Source organism: Cheilinus undulatus, linkage group 14 (assembly GCF_018320785.1).
Source record: "Cheilinus undulatus linkage group 14, ASM1832078v1, whole genome shotgun sequence".
Taxonomy (NCBI): Eukaryota; Metazoa; Chordata; class Actinopteri; order Labriformes; family Labridae; genus Cheilinus; species Cheilinus undulatus.
Window position 1 is genome coordinate 26,418,872 of NC_054878.1, and position 26,387 is coordinate 26,445,258.

Genomic DNA, 26,387 nt, shown 5'->3' on the forward strand with positions numbered 1-26,387 from the left:
TAAGGCAGAGTAAAACATTAATCGTCTCTCTGATTCTGTCTCTCTCTTAAATTTAAATAACTGTTGCTCACAGGTTTTTAACATGTTTTTCAGTTCAAAGAGATATTAGTGGGGCAGATGATTTGACTATCACATCAGAGTATGGAGGTAAGGTTTGTTTACGAATTGCTTTGGTCAATTATATTAGACACTTGTTACAAAGACTGTTTATATTTATCAGTTGATAATTCCTCTTCTAGGCCCGTCAAGTGACAGCGATCTGACCTCCCTGGCTGTGGATTCAGACTCTCTCGCTGGGTTGGATGATGGCATGGCCTCAGGCCGCACCTCCCCAAATCAGCCACAGGGGGGAGCCACTAACATTAGCAGCAGCTGCAGCCCTCGCTTGCCCTCCCTGCACGAACGCCGCACCCCATCTCCCACCGTGGTCCCTGCCTCCTCAGCCCCGAACCCAGAGGTCAGCTGGCCAGGCCGAACAGCACTCTTCTCCGGCAGCCTGAAGAAAGCCAGCAGCAGCAACTCGAAGGACATAAAGTCAGATTACTTAGACAGAGCCAGTGAGCTCATCTCTTTGGCTGTACAGAAAGAGAAAGAGCAGGACTTTCAGGCAGCTTTCTCTTGCTACCGCAGTGGAGTTGACCTGCTGCTGCAAGGAGTGCAAGGTCAGTGTGGGAGAAAACAGGAGTTTCTGTGACCAAAGTCAAAGAAAGTAGACGATGTTTATGTGCGAATTCAGTACCAAAATAGTATGGTATTTTCATAGTAGCATCTTAATCTGGTTCTGATAATTTACTACATACGTGCAAAAATAAACGTTAATTTATTAATTCATTTATTTATAGAGCTAAAAATTGTCAGTTCTGAAACCACATTTGCATCAAGTGTAGATACAAATGTGTGTTTTTGCTGACTCGTACCTCTCAACCCTTATGAAGAGGAAAAGCAAAATTGTCACTTGGCAGTTCAAAGCTTATCATCATATGTGTTGTGCCATAAAACTTGCTGTATAAGACTCACTTTAAGACTTATTTGTCATCTAAAATTTGCTGTCTTACATACCTGTGCATTTACATGACCACAAGTGCAGCCATCAACATCACACAATGCACACAACCTGAGAAATGCCTCCATCCATTGAGTATTACAAGAGCAACACTGATCAGGTTGGCTGCATCACTTTTTAGCGGCTTTTCTCCCTATTAGGGCGTAATCAGCTCTAAAGAAAACAGCGGTATACAGTAAAATACATAAGCCTTTTGGGGCACTAGAATAATAGAAAAGACACTTCAATAAAGGCAGACTTGGCTGTGGGTCTGTACTTCACAACTATCACTAGGCTGAGAGCTCAACTATGGTTCAGGTAGATAGCAGGTTTACAAACTCTGCATAGGGAAAACCATTAAAATCCATTTCTTACTGAGAGCCCCCCACAACAGACTGCATCTTATAAGCTAGTGTGACTTATATTCCAGATTTTATGGTGAAGGCTCTTTGTTAGTGTTCAAAAACCAGAACAGAAACTTGAAACTCTGCACTTTGAAATAGACTTTATAAAGAAACCTCACTGATCTTCCTCACCTCTGTTTCAGGTGAGCCCAGTCCCACGCGGCGAGAGGCCGTGAAAAAGAAGACTGCGGAGTATCTGATGCGAGCAGAGCAGATATCTAGTCAGCATCTGAGAAGCAACATGGGTCAAGGATCAACACAGACGGTGGTGAGTGGGAGGCCTGCATGCTTTCTGTGTTAGATTATGCTAATGTATTTATATGCATGCATTTACCAGGGTCCTCAAACCACTTGAGGGAGTACACCGGAGTGCTTCTGTGTTTAATATAGATGAAAACATTGCAGCAAGCTTGTGTTTGAAAATCTCATCATTGGTAGTGTAGAATAATAACGATTTGAATAACGGGAACTTATGAAATGGTAACTTAAGATAATGTGAATGTGGCTTATATTCCATGAATCTAAAAAAATGCTCCATGAAGTTTGCAGCTCCCCTTGGCTTTTAGGGGCTTTATAGGCACCTACAATACATGGATGTAAGATTTCTTTTAAGGAAACGTAAGCCTGGCCCACATATTTTTAAATCTTAAAATGTTGAAAATACAGTAGACCCCACACATGATGTCAGATTTAACAGTTCTGTTCCTATTAGTGGTGTAAAGAGAAACCAATCTGAATCAGATAACCGCTGAATTGTCTTAGAGTTATAGTTCATTCACCTAGAAATCAAGTCATTTGGACTTAAGATAAAGGAAGGAAAACTTTTAAAATGTCTACCCATCTGTATGCTCTGGAGAAAAGTGATTAAGCAGAATGGCTGCACATTTATTTCACCTGCTGAGGTGGCAGAGCTTAAGTTTAGCTATGATGCTAACAATAGCAAGCAGCACAAACAGACCTGAACATTAAACACTTTTCTCATTTACAACTCAGAGAAGTTTTGGTTATTCCTGGGATTTACAACTGTAACATGTTGTTCAGAGTTATTGATTTGATGGCATAATCAATAAATTAAGGCTGCTGACATGATATTACACAGAGAGCATTTCCCCAATCTGAAGATCAATTCAAGAACAAAAACAAAACCAAAACAGAGATACAGATACAGAGCAAGTGGACATAACGACATGTAGACTTAATATTTACAATCAGAGACAAAAAGAAGGCAGAACCATAATGCATAAAAAGCTGTTTTTTAAATATTATTTTAGCTAATTTTCCTGTAGTCCACTAGTACAGTGGTTCCCGAAGTGGGGATTGGGACCCCCAGGGGGGCTGCAAGACGGTGAAGGAGGTGCTTGGGGATGCTTCCCAAAAAAAACAAAAAAGAATGTAATATGATTTAAAATCATAAATTTTATGTATTATTTTGAAAAAAAAGATTCCAATTTCAAATAAAAGCATAGTTATCAAGTGATGTTTTTGCTTAAATCTAAGTTAAAGTTATGACAAAAATCACAAATCTCTCTTGGTCAGATCATCTAGGGTAAACAGACTTGGTGGCCAATGGGGAAAAGGAATTTGGTGGTTTTATTTTTTGGAATACTTAAGTTAAGACTGAAAACTCACCAGGAATTAACAGCTCTATGCAGAAGCTGTAGAAATGACGTGATCATGGGCTGCACATTTTCCTGTGTGAGATGGAAATAAGTAAAGATTGATTTGATGCAGTTGTTGTGCTTTCTTCTTTAATCGGCTCACTTCCTAACTGGTTAATGTTTCATTCTATGGGCCAATCCATGCAGTGCATGCTGTCTGTTTTCCGGGTTCCCCCTACACAACATGAAACCAGATCAGGATATCAGATTGTGAAACACAGTTTGGAAACAGTGAGGACTCGAAATTCCTCAGAGCAGATCAGATCAATCTTGTACTTGTCCCCACAGAAAAACCTGGCAAGATGACTTTAGTTTACATCAGTCAGAAGAGAGAGATGGGCCTAAAATTCACTGTGTACCTGGCTTTGAATGCCTTTATTGGACTTTGTCTGCCTTATGAACATCACAATTTGAAGCATGCCTTTTGTTTTTTCACTCACCCTGTTGGCTGCTCTGTTTTGCACTTTTACTTATAGGTGCGATCCTGTTTTAAAGATGTCATTAACCAGTAAAGCGTGATGAATTTCTCTTTTGCTAAAGGCTCTGGGGGCACAGTGCTGCTCATCCAGCAGCAGAGGAGGCCAGCAGAGTCCGTCTGAGGAGCTGAGAGCCTACAGGGTGCTCGGAGTCATTGATAAGGTCAGTTTACCATCAACTTCTTTGAATCAAAGCGAAAAGTTGGAAGTCTGCTCTAAAGGTTTTGTACATTTCTAATTATAATCAGAAGTATTTCAGCTGCTCAGGGACAAAAAAAACACAAAAATACAAATTGTTCATAGTTTAAAAAGAAATATTTGCCAGTTATTAAGTATAATTGAGGAATTCCATTACAGAAATCCAAGGTGAAAACAAACGCGACATAACTATTCTTGTGTCCGTCCGACACTCATCTATGTGATAATCACCCTAGCTCTGATAAATTTCTCCTCCTTGTGTCCTTTCCTTCTTCAGCCATCACTTTCATGAAGCTATAAAACATAATAGATTTACTGCCTGCTATGGTAAGAGCTGAGTGTGTGTATGTTTAGCATCAGTTATGACGACCACAAGGTCAGTTTAGGTTGCTGGTCCGCTCAACCAGCTGCCGGCGAAGCAACTTCACCACTCAGCCATGAAATGACTTGGCAAGCGGCTGAAAGAGCAGCACACACAACAGTGAACCAATGATGCTCGTCCTCCACACATACTCACTAAATCCCAAGGAAAATGTTGACACAACACCAACATGTGTTCCTCCACAGAGGTGCATGCTAACTCCACAATATGTCACAAACAAATCAGACACAGCAGAAAAAAATACAATAAGTGGATACTGCGCTGTCTAGAAATGACCCAGCTTTCCTCTTCCTCCTCCTCCTCCTTCCTCCTTTCACTTTTAATGGGGACAGAGGGGACAGATGGAGAGAGCTCCTCACCCTGCTGCCCCTGCCTGCACCCCACCCCTTCCCCCTCCCCCCTTCCCTGATGTTTGTGTCTTAATTATATTAGCGCCCTGGCCAGCACCGCCACTCTGTTTACTCACAGCTCCATTCATATCCATTTAGCCTGCACCTGTTTGGTCCACGCCAGGGTCACATGGAGAGAAAGCACTCACAAAACATACGCACGCACACACCCGGGACACCTCGCACATACACAGGCTGATTCGCACACATATGCTCAAGTTCTCCCCGGAGATGGTGAGGGAGCAGAAGAGCAACGGGGATGTCAGAGAAGAGGAGGGAAGAAATAAAGATATCAGGGAAATGAGGAAAGTCTAAAGAATTGGAATATGAGAAGCAGATGGCTTTATTTTTGAATCAGATTTGGTTAGATATAGAAAGAGAAAGAGTACTACATGCCAATGTGGAGACTACGTTTGCCTTGATATATATTTATTTAACTGTTCAATACCTAATTTCTAATGTTTGTAAATAGAGTTGACCAGAGCCAAGGCAAGAAGGTGACATATTTTCAAGAAGTACAGTGTGTAATTTAGGTATTTATTTATGAACATGCAGTGCATATTTAATAGCAGAAGTTTGGATTTGGGGGGTCTGACATGTTAATTTCCTTTCAATAATGGGAACAGCAACGTAAAATAAAGATAACAAACTATAAATTGATAAACTTTGTTATATATGGAAGCTAAAGTGCATTCAGAAAGTATTCAGATCACCATTGAGCTACACTATCATGACAAAGTCGGAATTTTAGGAATGCAAATTATTAAAAATGAATTTAGCTCAGGTTCCTTCCATTTCTCCCAGTCTTTGCTGAGATGACTATTTGAGCAAAAGCCGATCCATGAGGCCAAAGAAACTGCCTGCAGAGCTCAGAGACAGGAATGTTGCAAGGCACAGCTATGGGAAAGACTAAAAAAAAGTTCTTTTGCACTGAAAGTTCCCAAAAGCACAGTGGCCCTCATAATTCTTAAATCGAAAAAGTTTGGCTAAACCAGGAGTCTTCAAAGAGCTGGTCACCCAGCCAAACTAAACAATCAAGGAAGAATCGCCTCAGTAAGAGAGGTGACCAAGAACCTGATGGTCACTTTGACTGAGCTCCAGAAATCCTGTGTGGAGAAGAGACTAAGTTCCAGAAGGACATCTATCACTGCAGCCCTCTACTGATCTGGGCTTATGGCAGAATGGCAAGACTGAAGTCTTAGGTTGGTGGAAAAATACACAAAAGGCCAGTTGGAGTTTGCAAAAAACTCTGTGTGAAAGCAACAGAAATTTTTCGGTAGGCTTCCCCAGATCTGTGCCTTGCAACAATCCTGCCTCAAGCTCTGCAGGCAGTTCCTTTGACCTCATGGCTTGTTTTTTTGCTCTGATACACGTTGTAAGCTGTGTGGTCTTTAACAGAACACTGTGTGCCTTTCCATGTCATGTCCAATCAATTTAATTTATCACAGATGGACGTCAATAAAGGTGCAAAAACATCTCAGCAAAGATTGGGAGAAAATGGGAGAACTCAAGCTAAATTTCAAGTGTTATTGCAATTATATCTATATAAATCAGATATTTCAGTTTTTGTTTTTAGTAAATTTGAAAAAAAAAAAATCTAAAATTGTGTTTTTACTTTGTCATGATGTGGTACTGAGTGTAGATTAATGAGAAAAAAAGAGAATTTAAACAGCTCCAGTATCAGGCTGTAACATAACAAAATTGAAAAGGTGAAGGGGGTCTGAATACTTTCTTAATACACTGTATATAACCAACTATTAGCATATAATCTCTCTGTAATTCAAACAAGTCTCTTTGCATATCTTTGGTCTGAATTGGGCCTGAGGTTACCATTACTCCTGTAAATGAATTTTCTGTCAGTTACATAATTAAAATTTGAGATAAACATTTTAACTTGGACTCAATTTATCAAGGTATGTTTTATTGTGTTACCTGTGCTATGTTCTTTGTCTTGTTTGTAAAGTGTTGGCAGCTAGGGTCTCAATTTGACCTATTTTCTTGCCTAAACTCTGCTGTCTAAATATTCCTTCAAGTCATTGTTATGTGGCTGGAGTTTGGTTTGCTTCACACAGCGGGATCTTGCATTCTAATGCCAGTTTTTCTAGTATAATTTAGGGACCTGCATTTATCTTGCAGTGACCCTTATGTGTGCTCTGACCCAGTGGTTGAAGTACACTGCTCTGGAGGACATAATCACTACATCATGTTAGAGCGTGTATGTCTGCTCACACTGATTAATTGCGCTCTTCCATCACAGGTTCTTCTGGTCATGGACAAGAGAACGCAAGAGACGTTCATCCTGAAAGTAAGTGTAATTTTTGCATGTGTGTGTGACTGTAAGTGTGAAGTGTGCCAGAAGCCCCTGTGTGTGACCACTGTAATTGATTCTAATGGGCCTGTCCCTGTCAGCTCCTCTGCTCTCAGGTGTGAGACGTGTGCCAGATGCCAACGCACAGCGCGGGCACAGATGAATACACACACATTGGTGGCCAATGTGAACTTTACGTGTAGCGCTGATAGATGTGTGTGGCTCTGCTAAAGTCATGCGCCGTATGTGGCTTGATGAATCCAGTGACTTTGGGTTGCCATGGGGCATAGCTGGCAACTCTTTAATGGGAGGTTTCTCCTTTGCTACACTCTCCTTTAACACTTTTTTCACAACACCTTAATGTTCACACGCTCACCTTCTTTATCCTCTGATAATGCTCTCTGTTTTTGGGTTTAACTTGTGCAACCATTTGTAGGACTGTTCTCAACTCAAATATGCAACCAAAAGTTGATTTGGTTCTTAATTAGTGTATTTATCTTAGACCAAAGAAAGGCTTTTCTTCAGTTTGGCAAGTCTGTTGATTGTTCAGGAATTACCCTCCTGCAAATCTGAATTGGGTTCAAAATATTGATTCTCTGATTCAGAACAATTATTAACAAAAAGACATCGATTCATATAATCCAGGGATCAGTCGTTCAATATATGCCTTTTCCCCTCTCCTGATGGCCGATAATCATTAGAGCACCATACTACATGCACTATACAGTTACTTTTTCCACCCTGCACTGTGAATGGTTTGTTCAATAAAAACATGAAAACATATTATTTTTTGTGCAGTATTAGTTTAAGCAGACTGTATTTGTCTATTGTTGTGACTTAGATGAAGATCAGAACACATTTTATGAGCAATTTATGCAAAAATCCTAGAAATCCTAAAGGGTTCATACTTTTTCTTACAACTATATCTGAAAATGTGTACTATGAGAATCTATTTTAGTGACTATTACTACTGCTACCAAACTGTAAACATAAGCTTCAGTGTAATTGTACATCATGGACTTACTCAAACTGAGTTACAGTAATCTATCAGATGTACTTATTTTTTCTTTATCTTTATTTATTTAACAATAAGAGTTTCAACCTGGGCTTGCAGTAAGTGACTTATCTGCCTAAAAAACATGCAAGCCTGGCAACAATGCTCCAATAATGGCACAGCCAAACTTACGTTTTGTTCTAAAATATCTGTACATTAATCGGTGTCGAGTCGAATCAATTCAGGCAATGAGTGGCAATACCCAGCCCTACAATCTGTGTGAGCACAGAGCTGAGGACAATAGACTCTGGGGTAGTTTTTACTTTACTCTTTTTAGAAAATCATTGTTTAATACCATATTTAGTATGTATAGATAGATTTCACATCTGCAATATAAATTTTTAATCCAATTCAATGTAGTGTCTAAGCTGCAAGTCAGCAACCTACCTCTAGTTGGTGCTGTAGCTTCTTTATAGGGGCTTGCTCTCCATACTCTACTGCCTTCATGTAAGCCAACATAGTGAACAAATGTTGTCTTGTAGGAGAGGGACGAGTGAAGACGTATAGAACCACATGGATATATGACCTTATTCATCACAGGCATGTCGCCATTAACCTGCAAGGAAGACTTACGGCTGGAAGTGCTAGAATTAGTAGCATTAGCTATACTTGGCAAACCAGATTGACATTGTAGAGTAACACATTTCAGCTGTGTTTAAACTAGCCATTGGTTTCTTATATGAGGAAAGTGATGAAATGTTTAAGATAGCAATTTAAATGGCTACTGTCAATTTTCTTTTTTTGTAAAGCCTTTAGCCTGGTAAGATTTTGATATCTCACGTCACCTCACATCAACTTAAGTTTGATATGATATGATGCTCGTTATTGTCCCTTTAAAGAAATTTGTCTTGACATTAAAGGGCAGCATGCATTTAACTGCCTTTACAGTAAAATCAGCAAACAATATTTCTGACTGTTTTTTATTTCCTTTAGACTAATTACCGCATCAGAATTTGAATTGTAGGTTAATAAACAGGGCAATTAATAGGGGTGTAATGATCCATTGATGTGGATCCCTACATTGTTTGATCAATTAACCAATCAAATCAATAAAAAGCCAAAAATGAATCTACACTGTCATCTTTAAGCTGCACTTTTATTTTGAAATTCAACCCGAACACTAGGGCTGGGAAATTAACTGCAAATTAGATTAAATCACAATACGGTCTGCTGTAATTTTCAAATCGCGGAAGTTGCAATATTTCTTTAACTTGACATTTGTCAAAATACCAGTGTAATAAATCAACTTTTTGCAACGGCAGAGATTTTATAAACATTATGCAAGCATTCAAGTGTCGCTTTTTTTTTAGAATACAAAAATCCTTCTGTTTGTTATATGTATGTTTTTCTTAATCAAAATGAGTGACATAAAAATGACGATGCCCTTAACCAAAGCAAATGACGTCAAATTTGCAATACTAGCAAAAATAGCTCATTCTGTCTAACACTGATGAAGCCTAGCGTTACTTCGTGAAAGTAATACCCCATCTGCAATCAGCTGGTAGCCAGCCTCACCTCCCCCGCCCCAGCTGCCTCCTTTATAGCTGTTGCACCCCCATATTCAGATTTATGCAACTATGGATTGAATTGCTTTGGAAATAATTTCATTGTTTTCAATACACATGGTCTTAATTATGGAATTATTTTTTGCTTGAATTTTTTAAAAAAATATATAAGAATAACCCAAGAATAATCATATATTAAATCGCAATATTTGGGGAAAAAAATCACAATTCGATTATTTTTGCAAATCGTTCAGCCCTACCACACACCTGTTAAACAGTTTCTGAATAAAAGTGATCTAAACAGCACCGTTTAACCGAACTTTGTCCTACAATCTCCACCATTTATGAAAACCAACATTATTTTAAAACTAAAACAATTTAAAATCTATGCTACATCACCATTTCAGACAGACTTAATCTCATTAAAATCTATAATTTCATGTTAGACTACACATGAAGTATATTGGTACAGAACATATGAAGGGCTGAAATGGCATGGAAAATAACTATTCATCTCCACATGTGTCTTAGTTTTTTTAAGCAGTTTTAAAATAGGAAGAAAGAGGAGAAAAGAATTGATTATATGAAATGGTCTTAAAAAGGTACAGTAGGTGCTCTGGATTGATCAGAATACAGGGAAAAAAACAGAAAAAATATTTTTTGGGACTTAAATTGTTTGCTGTTTTAACACCAACATGTTTAAACACAAATCTGCATAGATCGGTTCTTTATATGTAAATTTAATCAGGAGCCTTCACAGGTCTTGATCAAGTTGCAAAAACTGCTTTTTTAGAAAAAAACTGTTAAATGGATAAATAATACCATCTGATATCAATCACAGGCTCCTAAATCCAATCAAATCAAAATCATATCTTGGCAGATTTTTTTTGATATCAGAAAATACTGTATTGTTGTTTCAAGAATCAAAATTGTAACATTATGAAAAAAGGATGATTTTTATCCCTAGAACTTAATCACTTTGCACATCCCTATATAATTCCTTTTTCTGTCTCCTTTCTTCTTTATTACTTACCTCCTTTCTCACTTCTGTCTTATTTCAGGGTTTAAGGAAAAGCAGCGAGTGTGGGCGGATTAAGAGGACCATCATGCCTCACTCTGTGCCCCACATGGTGCAGCTGAGGAAGTTCATTGTTTCTGAAGATGTAGTTTTCCTCCTGCTGCATTATGCTGAAGGTAAAGATCACCCACATCTCACACTCATCAGTTCCTTCTTTCCTCTTTTGTCTTTACCCCTCCTTTGTAGTTTCCCCGGTCTCTGTGCCCTTGTTCCAGACAGATGTTTGATAGAGATGGGTGTGTGTCACAGGTCGTTATTCTGAATACCAGGTGGCATCACGCTTCATTAGCTATGCCAACACCTGGGTCTCCTTACATCCCACTCACTCCAGGATGTGTGTGTGGGTGAGTGCGCACAATGAAACGCAGCCGTATTTTATAATGCCCTGTAACCTATTCAATCTGGTGCGCTCTATAACCACCCTGCGCTAATATTAGTGGACAGTATTAGATATAATGTGGGGCTGTTGGACATGATCTAATAAAGCTAATGTAATGCCAGGGAAAGCATGATTGAAAATCAACTGAACCAAGAATCACAGAGTGTGAGGTTTCTCTTTACATTTGTCTAGTGTGGAAAGTCCACAGGAGCCTATGTGTTAAATGAGGATAGACAGCCAGACGGAGGTGAGGCAGTGACCTGAGTGACATTGGACAAAAACAACATGTGGATGGTTTTACTTTCTAAGCCATCGAGCTGCCCTGCTATCATTATCATCACCGCAAACTCCCTATCTGTTCTCATCACACACAACAGATGCCGGCTTCCAATTGCTCACACTGCAGCTGTCTGTATGCATGTGTGTGAGTGTGAGCAAGACATAGAAAAGTCAAAATGCTAGCATTTACTGAAAAACCTCAAAGCACACACCAACCCCAACTCTGTTAAGCCGAATTAGTTTCAATAATAATTGTTTTTGTTTACCTTCAGCCTCATTCATAAGTGGAGCTAATGACCCTTTCCCAAATGGTCTCAGTGACTAAGGAGCCGCAGAAACAAAGTCAGGAAAATAATGCTGTGAGCATTATGTTTTGCATCTCCTCAGCATCTGGTTGCTTAGAAAATCTTCTGTAGCCTTGATGACCAACTGTGCAGTGATCTTTACAGTGCCCCCCCATTAATTGGCTATTTTTACATCAGGATTCTGTTCATTTAAAGAGCACTATCACATAAAGCAGCTTAGTTTCCTTTACACATTAAAAAAAACAGCATTGAAAATTATCAAGAAAAAGTAAAGGTTATGTTTCAGAGTGTAAGCCCAGCAACGACTGCATTTATTACCTTTGTAATGTAAAGGTGCTTGAGGACAGTATGGAGCACTCACACTGGTCAAACAAACTGGACTTTGTGGATTGGGTGTAGTACAAGAGTGAGTGCCCCCTAAGTAAACTTGTCAGTATCTGTTATTTGTTTCTGTTGGTTACTTCGAAAAAAGACCTTTACTGAGCCCTAAACTCTTTACACTTAGATTTGATAGTGCCTTTAACCCTTTGGCCACATTGGTGTCTCAGTGTTTGTTTTTTCATTCCATTCTTGCATCAGTATGGTTTAACATGAGAGACACAACAGTCCTGCCTACGATACAAAGCGGGCTGCCAGACTTATTTCAAACTTGGTGTCTTAAGCGAGTTCTTTAACTTTGGCTGATCATAGATCTGAAGGTGGATTATTGCTCTTTTTGGCATCTTTTGGCCTTCATAGATGGGTGTCAGAGTCTAGCCCAGGGGTCATCAATTAAAATTCTCTATGGTCCGGTTCAACGAAATAAAGGTCAAGTTTTGGTTCCCCTTTTCTTGTTTTGAAGCATATTAATTTTATTGCCAATTTTAAAATAAAAAATCTCTTCATATATAAAATTAAAGATGTGCTTTTTTCTGTCTTTACCCTTATCCCACCCTTTAAATCTGAGCCAAAACTCAGGCCTATATCAAGTCAACACTGGAGTCGTGTAAGGATACATCGACTTTAAACCAAAACTATTTTAAGGGAACATTGTTGGTCAGAGCATGATAATGTTGCTGATCATATTAAGCTCTAATTTAATTTATTCCCTCTCCTCAGAGAGAGAATAATGTGTTGCTGAAAGTTATGTGCTTTGACTTGTAGCAATGTTAGATATTAGCGCATTTAATGATTGCAAGCATATTGGAACATACTGTACAAGATTGGTTTAATCCACCTGTTGGAAGAAAAAACATAGAACAGTCTGTCAGTTTTCAATTGAAAAGTCTTATGTTGTCATCTTTTCTTATTTCGAAGCCCAGCGTCTCTACTTTTCCCTACCTCACTTTCTCTGGGTTGCTTCTGAGACTCCCCTTCTTCTCTGTCTCTGCAGCCACGGGCCGCTCACAGACATGAGTCCTTTCTCTTCACTCACAGTGTTCATTATCTGAGTGAAGCATCTGATAGACCGAGAAGCGTTCCCTACCATTCAGAAAAGATAACCTGTGCAGTTCAACATAGATCCCCATAAACGTAAAAAAAAAAAAAGCTGCACAGGTTGTGATAGGAGCACTCCTCAGAATGAAATAACAAGTACGCTCAGGTCTGGACGGGACAACACTTGGGTGCAGGTCTTGACCGTGGTCTGCTGATTAGTGACCATGGATCTACCCTTTACATCTACAAAAAGCTGAAGAACTCAAGAACTTGTTTTTCTGCATGTTCTTATCAGCATACAGGTAGAATTTTTAGTTCCTTGTTATGTTTTGACTGCTGACTTTTTGATGATGCTGTGATGTGTATTCATGTGACTCCTCTGAGGAAGACTGAAGAAAGTCAGCAGTCGAAACATGTCAGAGTAACTAAAACCTCTACCTTTCAGTCCATAAGAATACATGAAAAGAAATTATATTTAATGAGGATAATATAAACTTATATGGATCCAAAACCTTTAAGGCATGATGCTTTTTAGTGTTGTCAATAAAATGATCACAAACACACCAGTTTGGGGTAAACCCAGGACAAAAGGGTTTTCAGTCATAAAAGATTTGTCTACCTGTATAGCTTCACTTTCTTTAAAAATAAATATACCATTCATATCCTTACATTGGTGTTACTGACTCTTTACATGTTCTTACTGTTTTAGTATTTGCTGTGTTCAAAATTGATGAGCTTTGGGACTTGTGTATGACCAGCCAACAATGTTTAGTACTTCTACTCCAGATTAAGAAGTTATATGAACCATAGAAACTATGTGCTGAATTTAGACAAAAGTTCAACCAGTTAAAACTGAGGAATTTCCCAAGTTTCTTGAACCATTTCTTTAAAATTCTATGTAAATCTTACTCTCGTTAATCATCTTACTTCTATATAAGAAACTGTCTTTAATTCCCTGTCTCCTTTATCTGTAGGTGGAAAGCTGTGGTCTCACATTGGAAAATACCTTCGTAGTTCCACCCCGGAGGAGAGTTTTGACATTCCTTTTATCCAAAAGAGCCACACGACAGCTGTTCATTCTCCACGACACACTCTACCACGGTTGGATACAGGTTCAGCCAGTTCTGGTTCAGGGCCGCTTGCTTGTTCTGAATCTGCCTCAGGGCTGCAGAAAGAAGAGGAGAACATCATCACAACTCCTCAAAGAAGTGTTCTTCCGTCCAGGCTTATTGAACAAATCGGGGTCCAGTCTGACTCTGGAGCCAACTCTGAGGAGGAGTGCACTAACAGTTATCTGACACTTTGCAATGAGTATGAACAAGAGAAAGTAGAACCAGATGCACTCGAAGAGGAGGAAGAGAAGAGCGAGCAGGAAATGCTGTCACTAGAGGTGCCCAACGCGACAACTACCACCACGTCTTCACGCAGCCGCTCACTGCTTAGCAACGACAGCCTCTCTTCTCCCATCAGCTCTCAGGAACTTGGCTTTTTCACAGAGTCGTCAGACAAAAGCGGCAACACCGCTGACAATGAGCAATACCGCAACGACACCCAGGACAACAGTGAAGTCTTTAGTCCTTTACCGTCCCCTGCTGCTCCTCTCTCTTTGGACCAATCCAAGCACACACCATTGGAGTTCTTCCGTATCGACAGCAAAGACAGCGCCAGCGAGGTGACCTGTCTGGACTTAGGAGAGCAGCGTCCCTCTCATAAGCAGCTCTCAGTCTTTTCTACATCGGACCTGGGCTCAGACGTCACTGAGGATCTTCCCGAGCTGGCTCAGGAAGTCAAAAGTCACTGTTTGGAGCTGTGGGGGTTGGACTGCAGCGATAAAGGCTCCAATGAGTCAGTCCCAGTGATTTCATTTAAAGAGGCTGTCGTGGAGGATGAGGGTCACCCACCTGACCTTTTAGTTAACCTGCCTGAATTGAGCGGGACGGTCGACTCTTTACAAGACGAGCTCGAGTCTTCAGGAGTGTGCTTAGGCCTCGAGGCTACCGCATCTCCTCAGAAATTCATCCAGCCTGACGTCCTACAGCTCCACAGCCAGCCTGAGGAAGAGGAGGAGGAGCAGCCGCTGGAGCAGGAGCTTTCATCTTTCTGCACAGCTTCTGCAACCTGTGACATCAGTGTTGCATCTTCCTCCCCCTTCAACTCACTGTGGGATGACTGCAGCTTGGCGTTTGCACAAGAAGCATCTGACAAAATGGTGGTGGATCCCGCATGCCAAAATAATGACCTCCCCCTTGATCTTCCAGACACTGACTTGCTTAGCGAGAAACTAGAAGCCAGAACGAGCATTAGTAAGGACTTGGTTCTAGATCCCAGTGGGGTAAATGCTGATTCTAGCCTAGCCAAAAATGGGAGTGAGGCATGTGCAGAGGTTGAGAGTTTACCAGGTCTTGGTGGTAGAGTTATTAGTACTAAAGATGGCAGTGAATTCGATAAAGACGTATCGCGGCTCTTCAAAGAGCTAGACGAGCTGTCGTTGGCTGCATCCCAAGCCCAGATCCCTGAGGAGTTTGTTCGCTGCTGGGCTGCAGAGATGGTTACAGCCCTGGACTGTCTGCACCAGGAGGGAATCATCTGTCGAGACCTGAACCCCAACAACATCCTGCTCGACCATCAAGGTTAGACGGCTTTTATTAGCTCTCTTCAAAGCTTGTTTGTCTCATAACACTCTAAAACCTTAAAATTTCAACCTAAAGTTTACCCCCAGAGACAACAAAATATTTTAAAAAAGCATTTCTCTGTGTTCAAACTTGTAGAAAACAACCTGGAAATGAAACACTTCAGTTACATTTTGCAATGCTAAACTATCATAACACTTGTAAAAATGATATTTGAGTTGCGTTGTAATACATTTCATTTTAATTACAGAAAGTTAAACTTATAGATGAGCTAGAGCAACATAAAGCTGTGTCATCCATGTTAAAAGGAGTAAGCAAACAAAATGTTCTTTCAAAGAGAAGAGATTCCACTTTGAAAACTGTGACCCTTTAACAATGGACATAAACAGAATTTTTTAAATGCAGTTGTAAAAAAGCAAAAACATTCATGAAAACAGGAAACCAGAGGGTTAAACCATGAAGTGGCTTTCTTTTATGAGAGTTTGCCCTACAGAAGCTAAAGTTGCAAATTCCAGATAACCGGTATCACTTAGCTTAACTTGGTTTTTTCAACTCAGACTATCTGCTTCAGGCTGTGCTGCTTCACATTAAAGGGGGTTGTTCAGTATGATTACCAGCAAGTGGCGATCAGTGAGCTTCACATTTTCTTTTTTCCACAACATCACCAAGGAAAAATATAAACAATGTAAAGGAACCCTGTTCTGAGTGACATAGGCAGCAAATGAAGACCTGGAAATTTTACCATTGATAACACAGCTGGCTCACACTACACAAATTCAGGCTTTGGCCCGACTGCAACATCGCAGCTCATCATCAAAACTTGAGCCCAATTGTGAGTGTTGGGAACGACTAATGGTCTTGTATTGGGATGTAAGACGCCCCACGACCATGATTCAACAAGAAATAATGTCATAATCTTTTGGGATCACACTATTAGTGTGACCATTCTGTCTGCGAAGACAGGACAAGATTTTAGTTGCATAGTCTGACATGGTGCAGTCATGAACAACCAAAAAATAAAGTTTCACTTTTTTAACTGGGAGTGCTGTATGGCAACAAAAAAATAGCCTGACACCATGGCTGTTTTTTTCCCTCTCAGCACAGCTGAAAATGCTGAACGACAGTGGCTTTGTATTGAAAACGAGCGCTGCTGACACCAAAAGCACTGGCTGGGGACACAGGCCCTTACTTGAGTGTTTTGCCAAATCGAGGCAGAGTAATTTGGTGATTTTTTTTTTTTTTCGTGATGATGCCTGGAGACTATTCAACGTCTTTCTATAGTTTTTTTTTTCCCCATAAGCTTATAACCTATAATGTTCGCAGAGTACTGGGGTATTAAAAAATGTCAACACTTTAAAGCTCCGACTCTGAACATAACCTGGTCCAAAGAGAGTCTGGCTCAACAGACAAGGCTTAACATAAGGTGAATCTAATGTATAGAAATAAAGATTTAAAGTTCATTCAGTCAACCCTAGCCAAATCCAGTTGCCTTTTGGATTAAACTTTGCATTAAGGTGACTTTAATGACTGAAAACCATCACAGAAAGGCCCCTTAAGTACTTAATATGGAGCTTTAGTTTCGTTGCATCTTATCATTCTAGGATGCAAAAATCCCATTCCTCTAAAATATCATTTTATGTAGTGTGAACATCAATTTTTTGTCTAAAGAAAAAATGACAGAATCAAAGTTTTTAAGTTCCTTCTTCTTTCATGGATAAATGAAAGAAAAGGCCCTGTCAGTCAACCATGATGTCATGTTTTAATTAAATGAAGGTTTCTCCAGAGGTAAAAGTGTTGTTGTACCAGGAGGTCACAGATTCCCCCTCAACTTCTTCCTTTGTCGTCCTACAATCATCTCTCCCGGCCTCGTTATCAACAAGCGTCTAATTAGCTGAGTGGCTGTTTTCGTCTCCCTGCCGGTAATTATTGTTCTAAAGGGCCCATCAACGGCGTAGTGTGGTGCATCAGTCTGGCTAGCCCCGGCTAATGGCTACGGCTACCTAATGACACCATTAGTTCTAATGATAGTGTTAACGGGGAGCCGCTAAACAGGAGTAATCGGTGGGGCTGTGTGCTTGAAAAGCTTGCAGGGGGATGTGGAGAGGCGGAAAGGAACGGAGGAAGGAAGTGCCGGAAAGGTGAGCAAACAGTTTGAGAAGTCGGAGAGACACTTGACTGCGTGGGGTTGAGGAGAGGAGGAGAGTACGATGATCACAGTAAGAGATGAACACTTTCTGTGCCTTCTTGTCTCCTTAGGTCATGTTCAGCTTACCTACTTCTGCAGCTGGAGTGACGTGGAGGAGTCCTGTGACAAAGAGGCCATTTCCAATATGTACTGTGCACCAGGTATGACTTCTATGAAAGCCAATACACTTTTTATCCCTAGTTTATTTAATGCAATAATTCTGCTATTAATAATGAGGAGCCTACATTTGCAAGTGTGTCAGTAAGGAGGTTTGTGTGGGGTTAATTCTATGCAGGCATGCAGGGCCATAAGTAGGCCACTTTCCCATGGTCACAAAACCCTCATTCATACACAGACGTGAAAAAACAAACCAAGTGGACATGAACTCTTGTAAGGTTGTCAGAATTTCACATTATTTGTTGCTTTTTCAATTTCATATATTTTAAAAGGGACACAAAAACAATACAATCTGTTATTTTAAAGATCAGTAGTATCAAAACATTCAGAACCTTTCAGAAAATGCAGATCTTCAGTCATATTTGAACCAAAAAAGACATAAAACCATCTGAATTGCATACACATACTGCTTTTTGCCACTGTTTTTGTACGGATTAGATATTGTGCAGGAGTTTGCATGCAACTTTTGTAGTTTAAAATAATAAATTACACTATAATTTGTCATCATAGTATTGATACAGGTGTTGATATTGTTTGATTCTCACTATCATATTGAAGTTTGTAGTTCTGTTATCTTGGTATTCTAACTTTCTAGATAGCGATCTTTTTCCTTTTTGTTGTTATTGTTTTTTTATTGCAGTTTAAGTAATTATCACTGATTTTTCTAACGTTGGTTTACAACTGCTAGATAAATGCTGAAAATCCATTTTTTAACTCCACCACCTGAATCTGGATCTTGTTTTAGTTCTCTGATTGTCCTGTAGAGTGTGCTGTTGTGCAGCATTGAGTCTGTAGTGCAGTTACCCTTGTGCGTTGCCCCCAACAGGCCTGTGGCAGCTCTGGCATGCTGTTTACAAGCTGCCGAAAACAAACTGCTGCTAGACTACAGCACCATGTCCCCACTTAGCACCTCTGTGTATGGGCCATGCGTCTGACATCCATAGGATGGTTTTTCTTCCAGTATGTTGCCACTTTAGACTTAAAGCTTTACATTTTGGCTCTTTGGCTAGATTATATTTAATAGGTAATGTACTCAGTTACAGTTTTCTTAAATATGCAGGATTGAGAACTGCACACTGAAAGTACTCTGAGACTTATATGATAACCCTATACACCCATTCTCCCTCCCACACACTTATATTAAGCCACTCACTCATTTTCATCCACTCTCTGAAGCCAGGAAGGTCACTTTAGATTTAAATCCTCCTTGTGATTACAACATACAGTATGCCAGTGCTGTAATAAATCTGAAAGCAATAAATGCTCTCTCTAATATCCAATGTGTGCATTTTTTGTCACCGTAGCAACAGTCAGTGCAAACGCCTACTAATGGAAATTAAAAAAACACATGTAATGGCTGGCAGGAGATGACCTAAAGATGCAGAAGTAAAGCTCAGCACAGGGATCTTAATGCATCATGTGGCAATCTGATGCAAAAGAATGATTTGTCTCCTGCTGACATAATTGTGTTTTATTTTGGGAGTTTTCATGTTAATGTTAGTAGAGAGACAAGTGTAATACTGGGGATAGAGGTTTTAATTTAAATCATCATCAATTAAACAATTCTTTCTATTTAGAAAAAATTTAAAGAATATTCTCTGAATTTATTCATCATTATTTTTCTTTTCCTTATTTTTTCACCCTTATCTGTTGGATTTTTAACAAAATAAAAGATGGATTTTGAGAGGAAAATATTTTTACATCAAGAGAAGTTCAAGTTTTGGCTACAACTAATTATCACTGGTTTCATCATTTTTGAATAGTTGGTGCCTGTTTTCTTTTTCAATATTTTGGAGGCTTTTTGCCTTTATTTTTGATAAGAGAGCTGAAGAGAGACAGGAAATATGGGGCAAGAAAGTGGAGGAAGACATGCACCAAACATTTGCCAAGAAGGGAGATTGATCTAGTGTGATTGGAAAAAATTTCAGAAATTTGGGTCATGATTTTTGTTGGAGGAGGTTGTGGTGGGTCCTGATGTAAATGAGTTAACTGAGAATGAACACCATCCAAAGAGCACCACTGTAAAGATTTAGATCAGTGAGACCCACTGATCTAAATCCTTACAGTGGTGCTCTTTGGATGGTATTTGCTCTCTGCCTGGTAACCTCCCCCCAAATGTGATAGAAATAGTTAAACATAGTAGCAGTAACTTTATTTATATGGTATCTTCAAAAACAGATGTCTACAAAGGTCTCTGACAGAGAGGGCAAAGGCAGGAACTTTACATATATTGAAAAATGAATGTCAATAGTCAGGCAAGCAGAGAGAGGTCTACAAAATTCAAACAAACACACAAGAACGTGGTGCAAACATAAAACATCAACAGGAATACAGCACTGGCATTGAGCCAAAACCACCTATCTCCATTTTTTAATTATTTAATTGTTTTTTGTTTTTGTTTTTTTCATAAATCAGCACTATTGGTCACCCTTTACATCCATCAATGGGTTTTTACAAGATTTAAGCCAATGAAAGTGTCAGAAAGATGTGGTCTAGGACCATTCAGTGTTAAACTGTTTGAAAAATACATAGTTTTCCCCCTTTCCTCCAAAGTGGTGATTGTGGAATGAAGATTTTTTTTCCTGATGCCAACAAAACACAAGAAAAAAGTTTAAAAAAAGGACAACAAGTAGGTCTTGAAAAGGATTTAAAGTTATTTGGCAATCTAAAGAATCCCACAGAGATACATAAATGAATAAGCGCAATCAAAGTTGTAAAAAGAAGAAAGCATCAAACCAAAGGCAGTTTTACCAGTTAGAAGATAAAATATTTATAGAGAGGAAAACATGACATCACTATTTGGTGAAATGATGTAGAAATGAACTGACCTCAGCTGTGAGGCACATGTGGATCAATAGGTGTAATACACAATAGCAGCCAGCAGGGGGTGTATTGTGCTTTATTTGAGCCATGAGAACACTCAGACAGTCTAACTCGAGTAGGACAACTTTTACCTCTTCCTCTTGTGTCTCTAATTTCCACCTTTTATGCTATCGTCTTTAATTCTGTTTTATACTTAAAAGAAGGCCATATCAGGTATATCTTTTGTCCATAATTAAAAACAATCCTGGGTGAAATCTACCTTAAGATGTGTGTAAATGTATGAGCTGATGAACACTCTCACACAGAGGTTAGTGAGTGTGCGTCTCTCCTGCCCTTGTTATGTATTGCTGTTTATCCAGACAGGGTCAGCTCTAGCGATGGCTTCATTCCTGATGACAGATTTATGACTGTTTGCCAGAAAGCTAGCAGGGGGCCTGCTGTGACTGTGTGTGTGTGTGTGTGTGTGTGTGAGAGAGAGAGAGAGAAGAAGGGAAACATGTTTTTAAAATGCACACATTCACACCCACATAAAAACAGGGGAGTGGACGGAAAATACAGCAGCAGGGTATTAATCTATTTATTCTGCACTTCTGCTTATTTACTTTTATGCCATTACATCATTATTGATAAACATCAGATGCTTGATATTTTTTCTTTAATAAGATAAAAACAAGCTGTTTAGTGGCCGTCTGCCATGGCATAACCTGAGCATGAAGGGGAATTGTTGATTGTTCTGTTGAGAGGGAAGCAAGGACAAATCTGATTGTCTTCAATGTCTTAGAAAAGGGAAATTCATCATGTTCTTCCTCTCTGAGGTAACAGACCAGTTATTGAGAACTCCCTTAATATAATCTCTGTTTTTTTTTTTTTCATTGTTTTGTTTTGTTCCTTCACCCGCTCAGCCACAGAAAGATATCATGGAAGATAGCGTGTAGTTCCCTTTTTTGACACGAAGCTCATTGCTGGTTGTTTAGAAAGGCTTTTTGAGTAAGAAGCAGCATCCTGGAAGTTCTTCTGATTTGTTATTTATTTTTTCTCCAGTTCCCATGCTAAAGATTAGTCATAGGTGTGTTTGTGGTATTTTTTTTTTTTTTTAATGTAACACATAACGAGTCTGCCCAGTGTAAGAAACACAATCTTGGAACATCATAGACAGGTTGCTCCTTACTTCCTACCTGCGTACACTCTACTTCCTCTTTTAACAATGGCTTACGGTTAAGTTTTTGGGAAGTTTGTCTAAGAGGAGAAGAGAGAAAGTTCCTTATGGCCCTCAGGAGAGAGGAGATGGTGTGTGTTTAAGATACAAAGCAGGAGGGAACTGCGTGGTTGAGGGGAAAGGGAAGAAGAAAAGGTACACAGTAGAGCTGCTTGATTATGGCAAGAATCATCAGAACCATTTACACTGATATTAAGATTATCAAAGATGATTACTGATTTTACATCTGAATCTATGTGTGAATTTAAAATACTTCAGCCTCAGTAAAGCCACAGCTTTGTGACATAGAGTGTTAAAATGTTATGGTTTTATACATTTCTTTAGGACTGATTTCATACAGAAACGGTTAAACAGATAGAGCTAAACTAAACTAAAATAAATGCACACATCAATAGAACATATAAATCTTACTTCATTTTACCACCTTCTTGTCATACATAACAGGGATGGTTTAAGTTATTGTACAGATCTCAGGGAAAAGATCTTTTTTATATTTAAAATGGTAGCTTATCAACCATACAGGTGCATAAAGATACTGCAGGTACTTTGAGGGTCAGAGAGTGAGACATGCAGTGGGATCCTAAATGGATAAACAGCGCTGTAACCTGAAGATGTAAATTGTTAAAACTAGAGATGCATGGTATTATGTGTCATATCGGTATTGGCAGATATAAAAATTTCTGCTCATATTTTGGCTGAAAAACCTGCCTATATCATCTTTTTAATATTGGCAATACAAACTGATTCATGGAGTTTCAGGCTGAACCAATAGACTTTCTTCAGCTGAAGTCTTTTTCTTTATCCACCATCATACCTTACACTATGAAGTGTGTTTAAGGACTGAAATTTTAGGCTCTAGACTGCATTTAAGTATCTGTATTGATATCTAAGATTAATTTGTAAATGCCAGCATTTTTGTCAAACCCAAAATCCAATATCATGCACCACAATCAAAATAGCAAGTGCCAATGTCCTTTGTGATTTCTGATTGTTTTTTTGTGAAGAAAGTTTTTCAAGGACCTGAGGAGAGGTCTGTATTTTGCACAGTGACTCAATAAAGAGAAAAGAACTGCCTCAGGGACAATTTCAGAATAAAAGCATTATTTAGAAGTGTAGTTAGTCTTATCTTTGAGGAAATAGGAAAGAGAGATTATACGTTTACTTTGAAATGCATAGCGGAAGTATGCCGTACCTAACATTCTTACCAGGGATGTATTGATGGACAGGAAGCATTCAGTGAGTCTGCTTCAGAACTAGGGTTTGGTATTGTTTTTTTTTTTGTTTGTTTGTTTTTTTTTTTCTGGTACTGTTACTAAATCAATACCTTTCACAAGTGCCAGTGCCTAAATAGTGTCTGAACTGATACTTTTGAAAGAAAAAAGGTTGCTAAAAGTTGACAAAAGGATAAAAGCTGTCTGAGTATTGTTAATGATTCACAGAAATATCTTAAAAAGATGCCAGTATGGCACAAGATAAGAAAAGAACAGTGGTGCAAGTTCTTCAAGAGACTCAAGCAAAAGTCATATACAGATGTTGCATACGAGACGAACAATTAAGTAAAAGTGTTAGGTTGATCATTCACTCAGTAGGAAAATGCAAGCAGAGCAGAGACATTACTCCATACAGCAAAACAATTTCAAGACATTTCTGCTCAGCTGAAGTAAACTGATTGCACACAAATCACTCAAATATCAGAGCATAATTTGTGGTTTTCATTTGGGCTGGTGGGGTTTCAAAACAATTCATCAATATTTGTCTTTTAATTTGGTCTTGTAAATATCTGATGTGTTGGTATCAGTACCATTTCAATGCTCATACCTATTTGGAGCACGCTTGTTTTTAACCTTGTTGGGTTCAGTGGCTTCAGATTGAGCTATGCTCATGTTGTCACTCATGACGTTCAAACTGAACTGTTAAATTTGCTGCTCAACAAAAATATGAGCATTTAGCATATTAGCGCACAACCCAGTGAGCACTTGCTATGCTTTGAAGAGACGCACCATTTACCAGAGATGTAACGGTATTGTAAATTAAATCGTATTGCTTTGACAGAAGTGTCTCAATGTTGTAATGGACTTGATAGTTTCAAATAACAGATCTTCAGGGTAACAAGTGAATTTTTTTTTTTAGTGGGGCAGAGTGAAGGGAAGTGGGAACTACAGCATCAGCCCTTGCGTACTCCACTCGCTGCTTTGATCAAACAGCGCAAATGTGATGGATGTCAGAGAACTGAGGAAGAACCGAGTGAGAACGTTTTTAGGATTATGGAGGTTACGTTAACTTTTAGATTTGATGTGTGGAAGCATTTTGGTTTCCCAGTATCAAGAAATGAGAGAGGAAAAGGTGATTGACAAACAAAAAACAATATGCAGACACTGCCAGACTGCAGTGGCATACTTGATGGGGAATACGTGTAACATAAGGAGCTCCTTAGCAAATTACCACCCCCCAAAAAATCGCGATGAGGGGAGGAGCAGAATCCAGCAAGGCCAAAAGAGTTGTAAGGAAGCGTTCACAACCCCACTTCCCTTACAACAGTGCAAAGGCTCAACAGATCGTAAGTTGTGTCGGTGAATATATCAGCAAAGACCTACAGCTGTTGTAAGAGTTGGGCCAGCAAGGTTTTAGAAGGTTTGTAAACATGCTGGAGCCAAAGTATATTTCTAAGCCATAGGCACACCTACAGCACTTTTTGCACATATTGTAAGAGTTCAAGTGCAGTTTTAATTTAATAAATGCCAATGACAGTTTTTGTCTTCTATTTTTCCCATCTTGATTGTATTTTAGAAGGTTCTCCCTGCTAATTTAAAGGCTAAAAACATAATAGTGGGAAGTTAAAATCATTACTGAAACTCAATTAATAACCCAGCTCTAAACAGTGTGTTTTCTACTAAAGTCCTCAATTTTCTTTGGCTTTTTAAAACTCTCATTTAAAGTTTTCTGTGTTCTGTCTAAGAAATAAAATGTTCATGAAGGTGTGGTTGGATTTGAAAGTTAACACATCACAGTGTTTCAGTGAGGTTTGAATGACCCATGGCCTCTGGACGCAGTTAATTCTCCCTTCTCGTCCTCTTCCTCCCCATCTCCTCTTCTCCCTGCCTTGCTCTGACAGAGCGGTAAGTGTAGCCAGCTCCACTGTACTCTCCCTGCAGCTCCTTAGACATTAATCCATTGTGATGACATCGACCTTGCTCTGAGACGTGTGCGATTGTGTGTGTGTATGTGTGAGTCCAGTATCTCCCCTCCAGCTCATAACCACGCAGGTATCACTAGTCTGTTCAATGACGATCTTCTCTCCTTGGCTGTCAAAACAGTCGTCCTGGGGAGCCCTGAAGACTGGTTGCTCAGTTAGCTGTGCGCGTGCGTGTTGTATCATAGTCTCTCTAACCTCCGCTGAAAGAGAGCCGCGCAGGCCCCTGGAATTCCCTGCAGCCTCCAGGAGATGAGGGGGTCTTTGTCTCTTACTCTCCCTCAGCTGAGGAGCCTGGTCTCTGGGCAACACACAGCCGTGACCCTGGGGTCCCGGCCCCTCTGGAGAGAGCAGTGTGGAGGGAGGCTGAGCGGCACAAGAGGCCATCTGGTACCCAGTGGAGCCAGTTGTTCACACATGCACACTTTCTCTCTTACATGCACTTTTGACTTTAGCAAATGAGTATCATTCTAGTCTCAAGTCTATAAATTTAAAGTAAAGTAAATTTAAAGCCAGCATGGAGCCCAGAAGCCTTTGATTGAGCTGGTTGTAAATCAGAAGTCTACAAAACGAGAGAGATCAGAATTTATGTAGATTCACGGCACCTAATTTTTGAAGAAATGTGTTTTTCATAAGAGGGATGAGCTGGTACCTGAAACGTCATCAAGGTATTTTAGCAATTTAAACAATATGCAGGTGTTAACCCTAATAACTGGTAAAAATAAAATAAGACAAAAAAAATATCTGATAATGGATGTCAAGGACGTATATTGTGGTGAGCATACAACTCATTACATGCAATCTGAAAAGACTTATTTTTAGTTATTTTTTTTACACCTTTTTGTAGACTGTACAGTGGTTAGAGTCAAATTAAGGGAATGAGAGAGGGGGAACTTCAAGGACTAAAGCCTCTGTACATGAAGCACATGAACATATCCACTAGCTAGCCACATCACCAACACCTTTTCTAAAAACTTTTCTCTCTTATTTAGGCATGATCATATATCTAACAGAAACTGTGTTACACTGTTAAGTAAATAAACCTTGTGGTGTGCTGGTTTAATTAAGTGAAACTTCTCAATAAAGGAAACAAGTGACCAGAGGAGGTTGGTGCTGTTACTCTCAGGCTTTGAGTCTGTACTTAAAAATGATCACTGTAGGCTGTGAGTAAAACTATCAGACCGGTTACTAGCAGGAGTGCTTACTCCACATGGTGAAAACCGATGATATCGAGAGGGTCGAAAGCAAAGAAGGGTAGTGATGTCATAGGGTTGCATTGTTCTTCTTCCTGTG

The 26,387-nt window shown here is 39.4% G+C and overlaps 1 protein-coding gene across 1 annotated transcript in view; it reads left to right on the forward strand.

The window, feature by feature from the left end:
• Positions 1 to 26,387, forward strand: part of rps6kc1 (ribosomal protein S6 kinase polypeptide 1) — a 40,871-nt gene that overhangs the window by 4,413 nt on the left and 10,071 nt on the right. The window contains exons 6-13 of the mRNA XM_041805564.1: positions 94 to 147; positions 240 to 662; positions 1,590 to 1,714; positions 3,645 to 3,743; positions 6,807 to 6,854; positions 10,478 to 10,610; positions 13,848 to 15,503; positions 17,760 to 17,849. Of these exons, the coding sequence (XP_041661498.1) occupies positions 94 to 147; positions 240 to 662; positions 1,590 to 1,714; positions 3,645 to 3,743; positions 6,807 to 6,854; positions 10,478 to 10,610; positions 13,848 to 15,503; positions 17,760 to 17,849 (2,628 nt within the window). The remainder of the gene's footprint in view (positions 1 to 93; positions 148 to 239; positions 663 to 1,589; positions 1,715 to 3,644; positions 3,744 to 6,806; positions 6,855 to 10,477; positions 10,611 to 13,847; positions 15,504 to 17,759; positions 17,850 to 26,387) is intronic.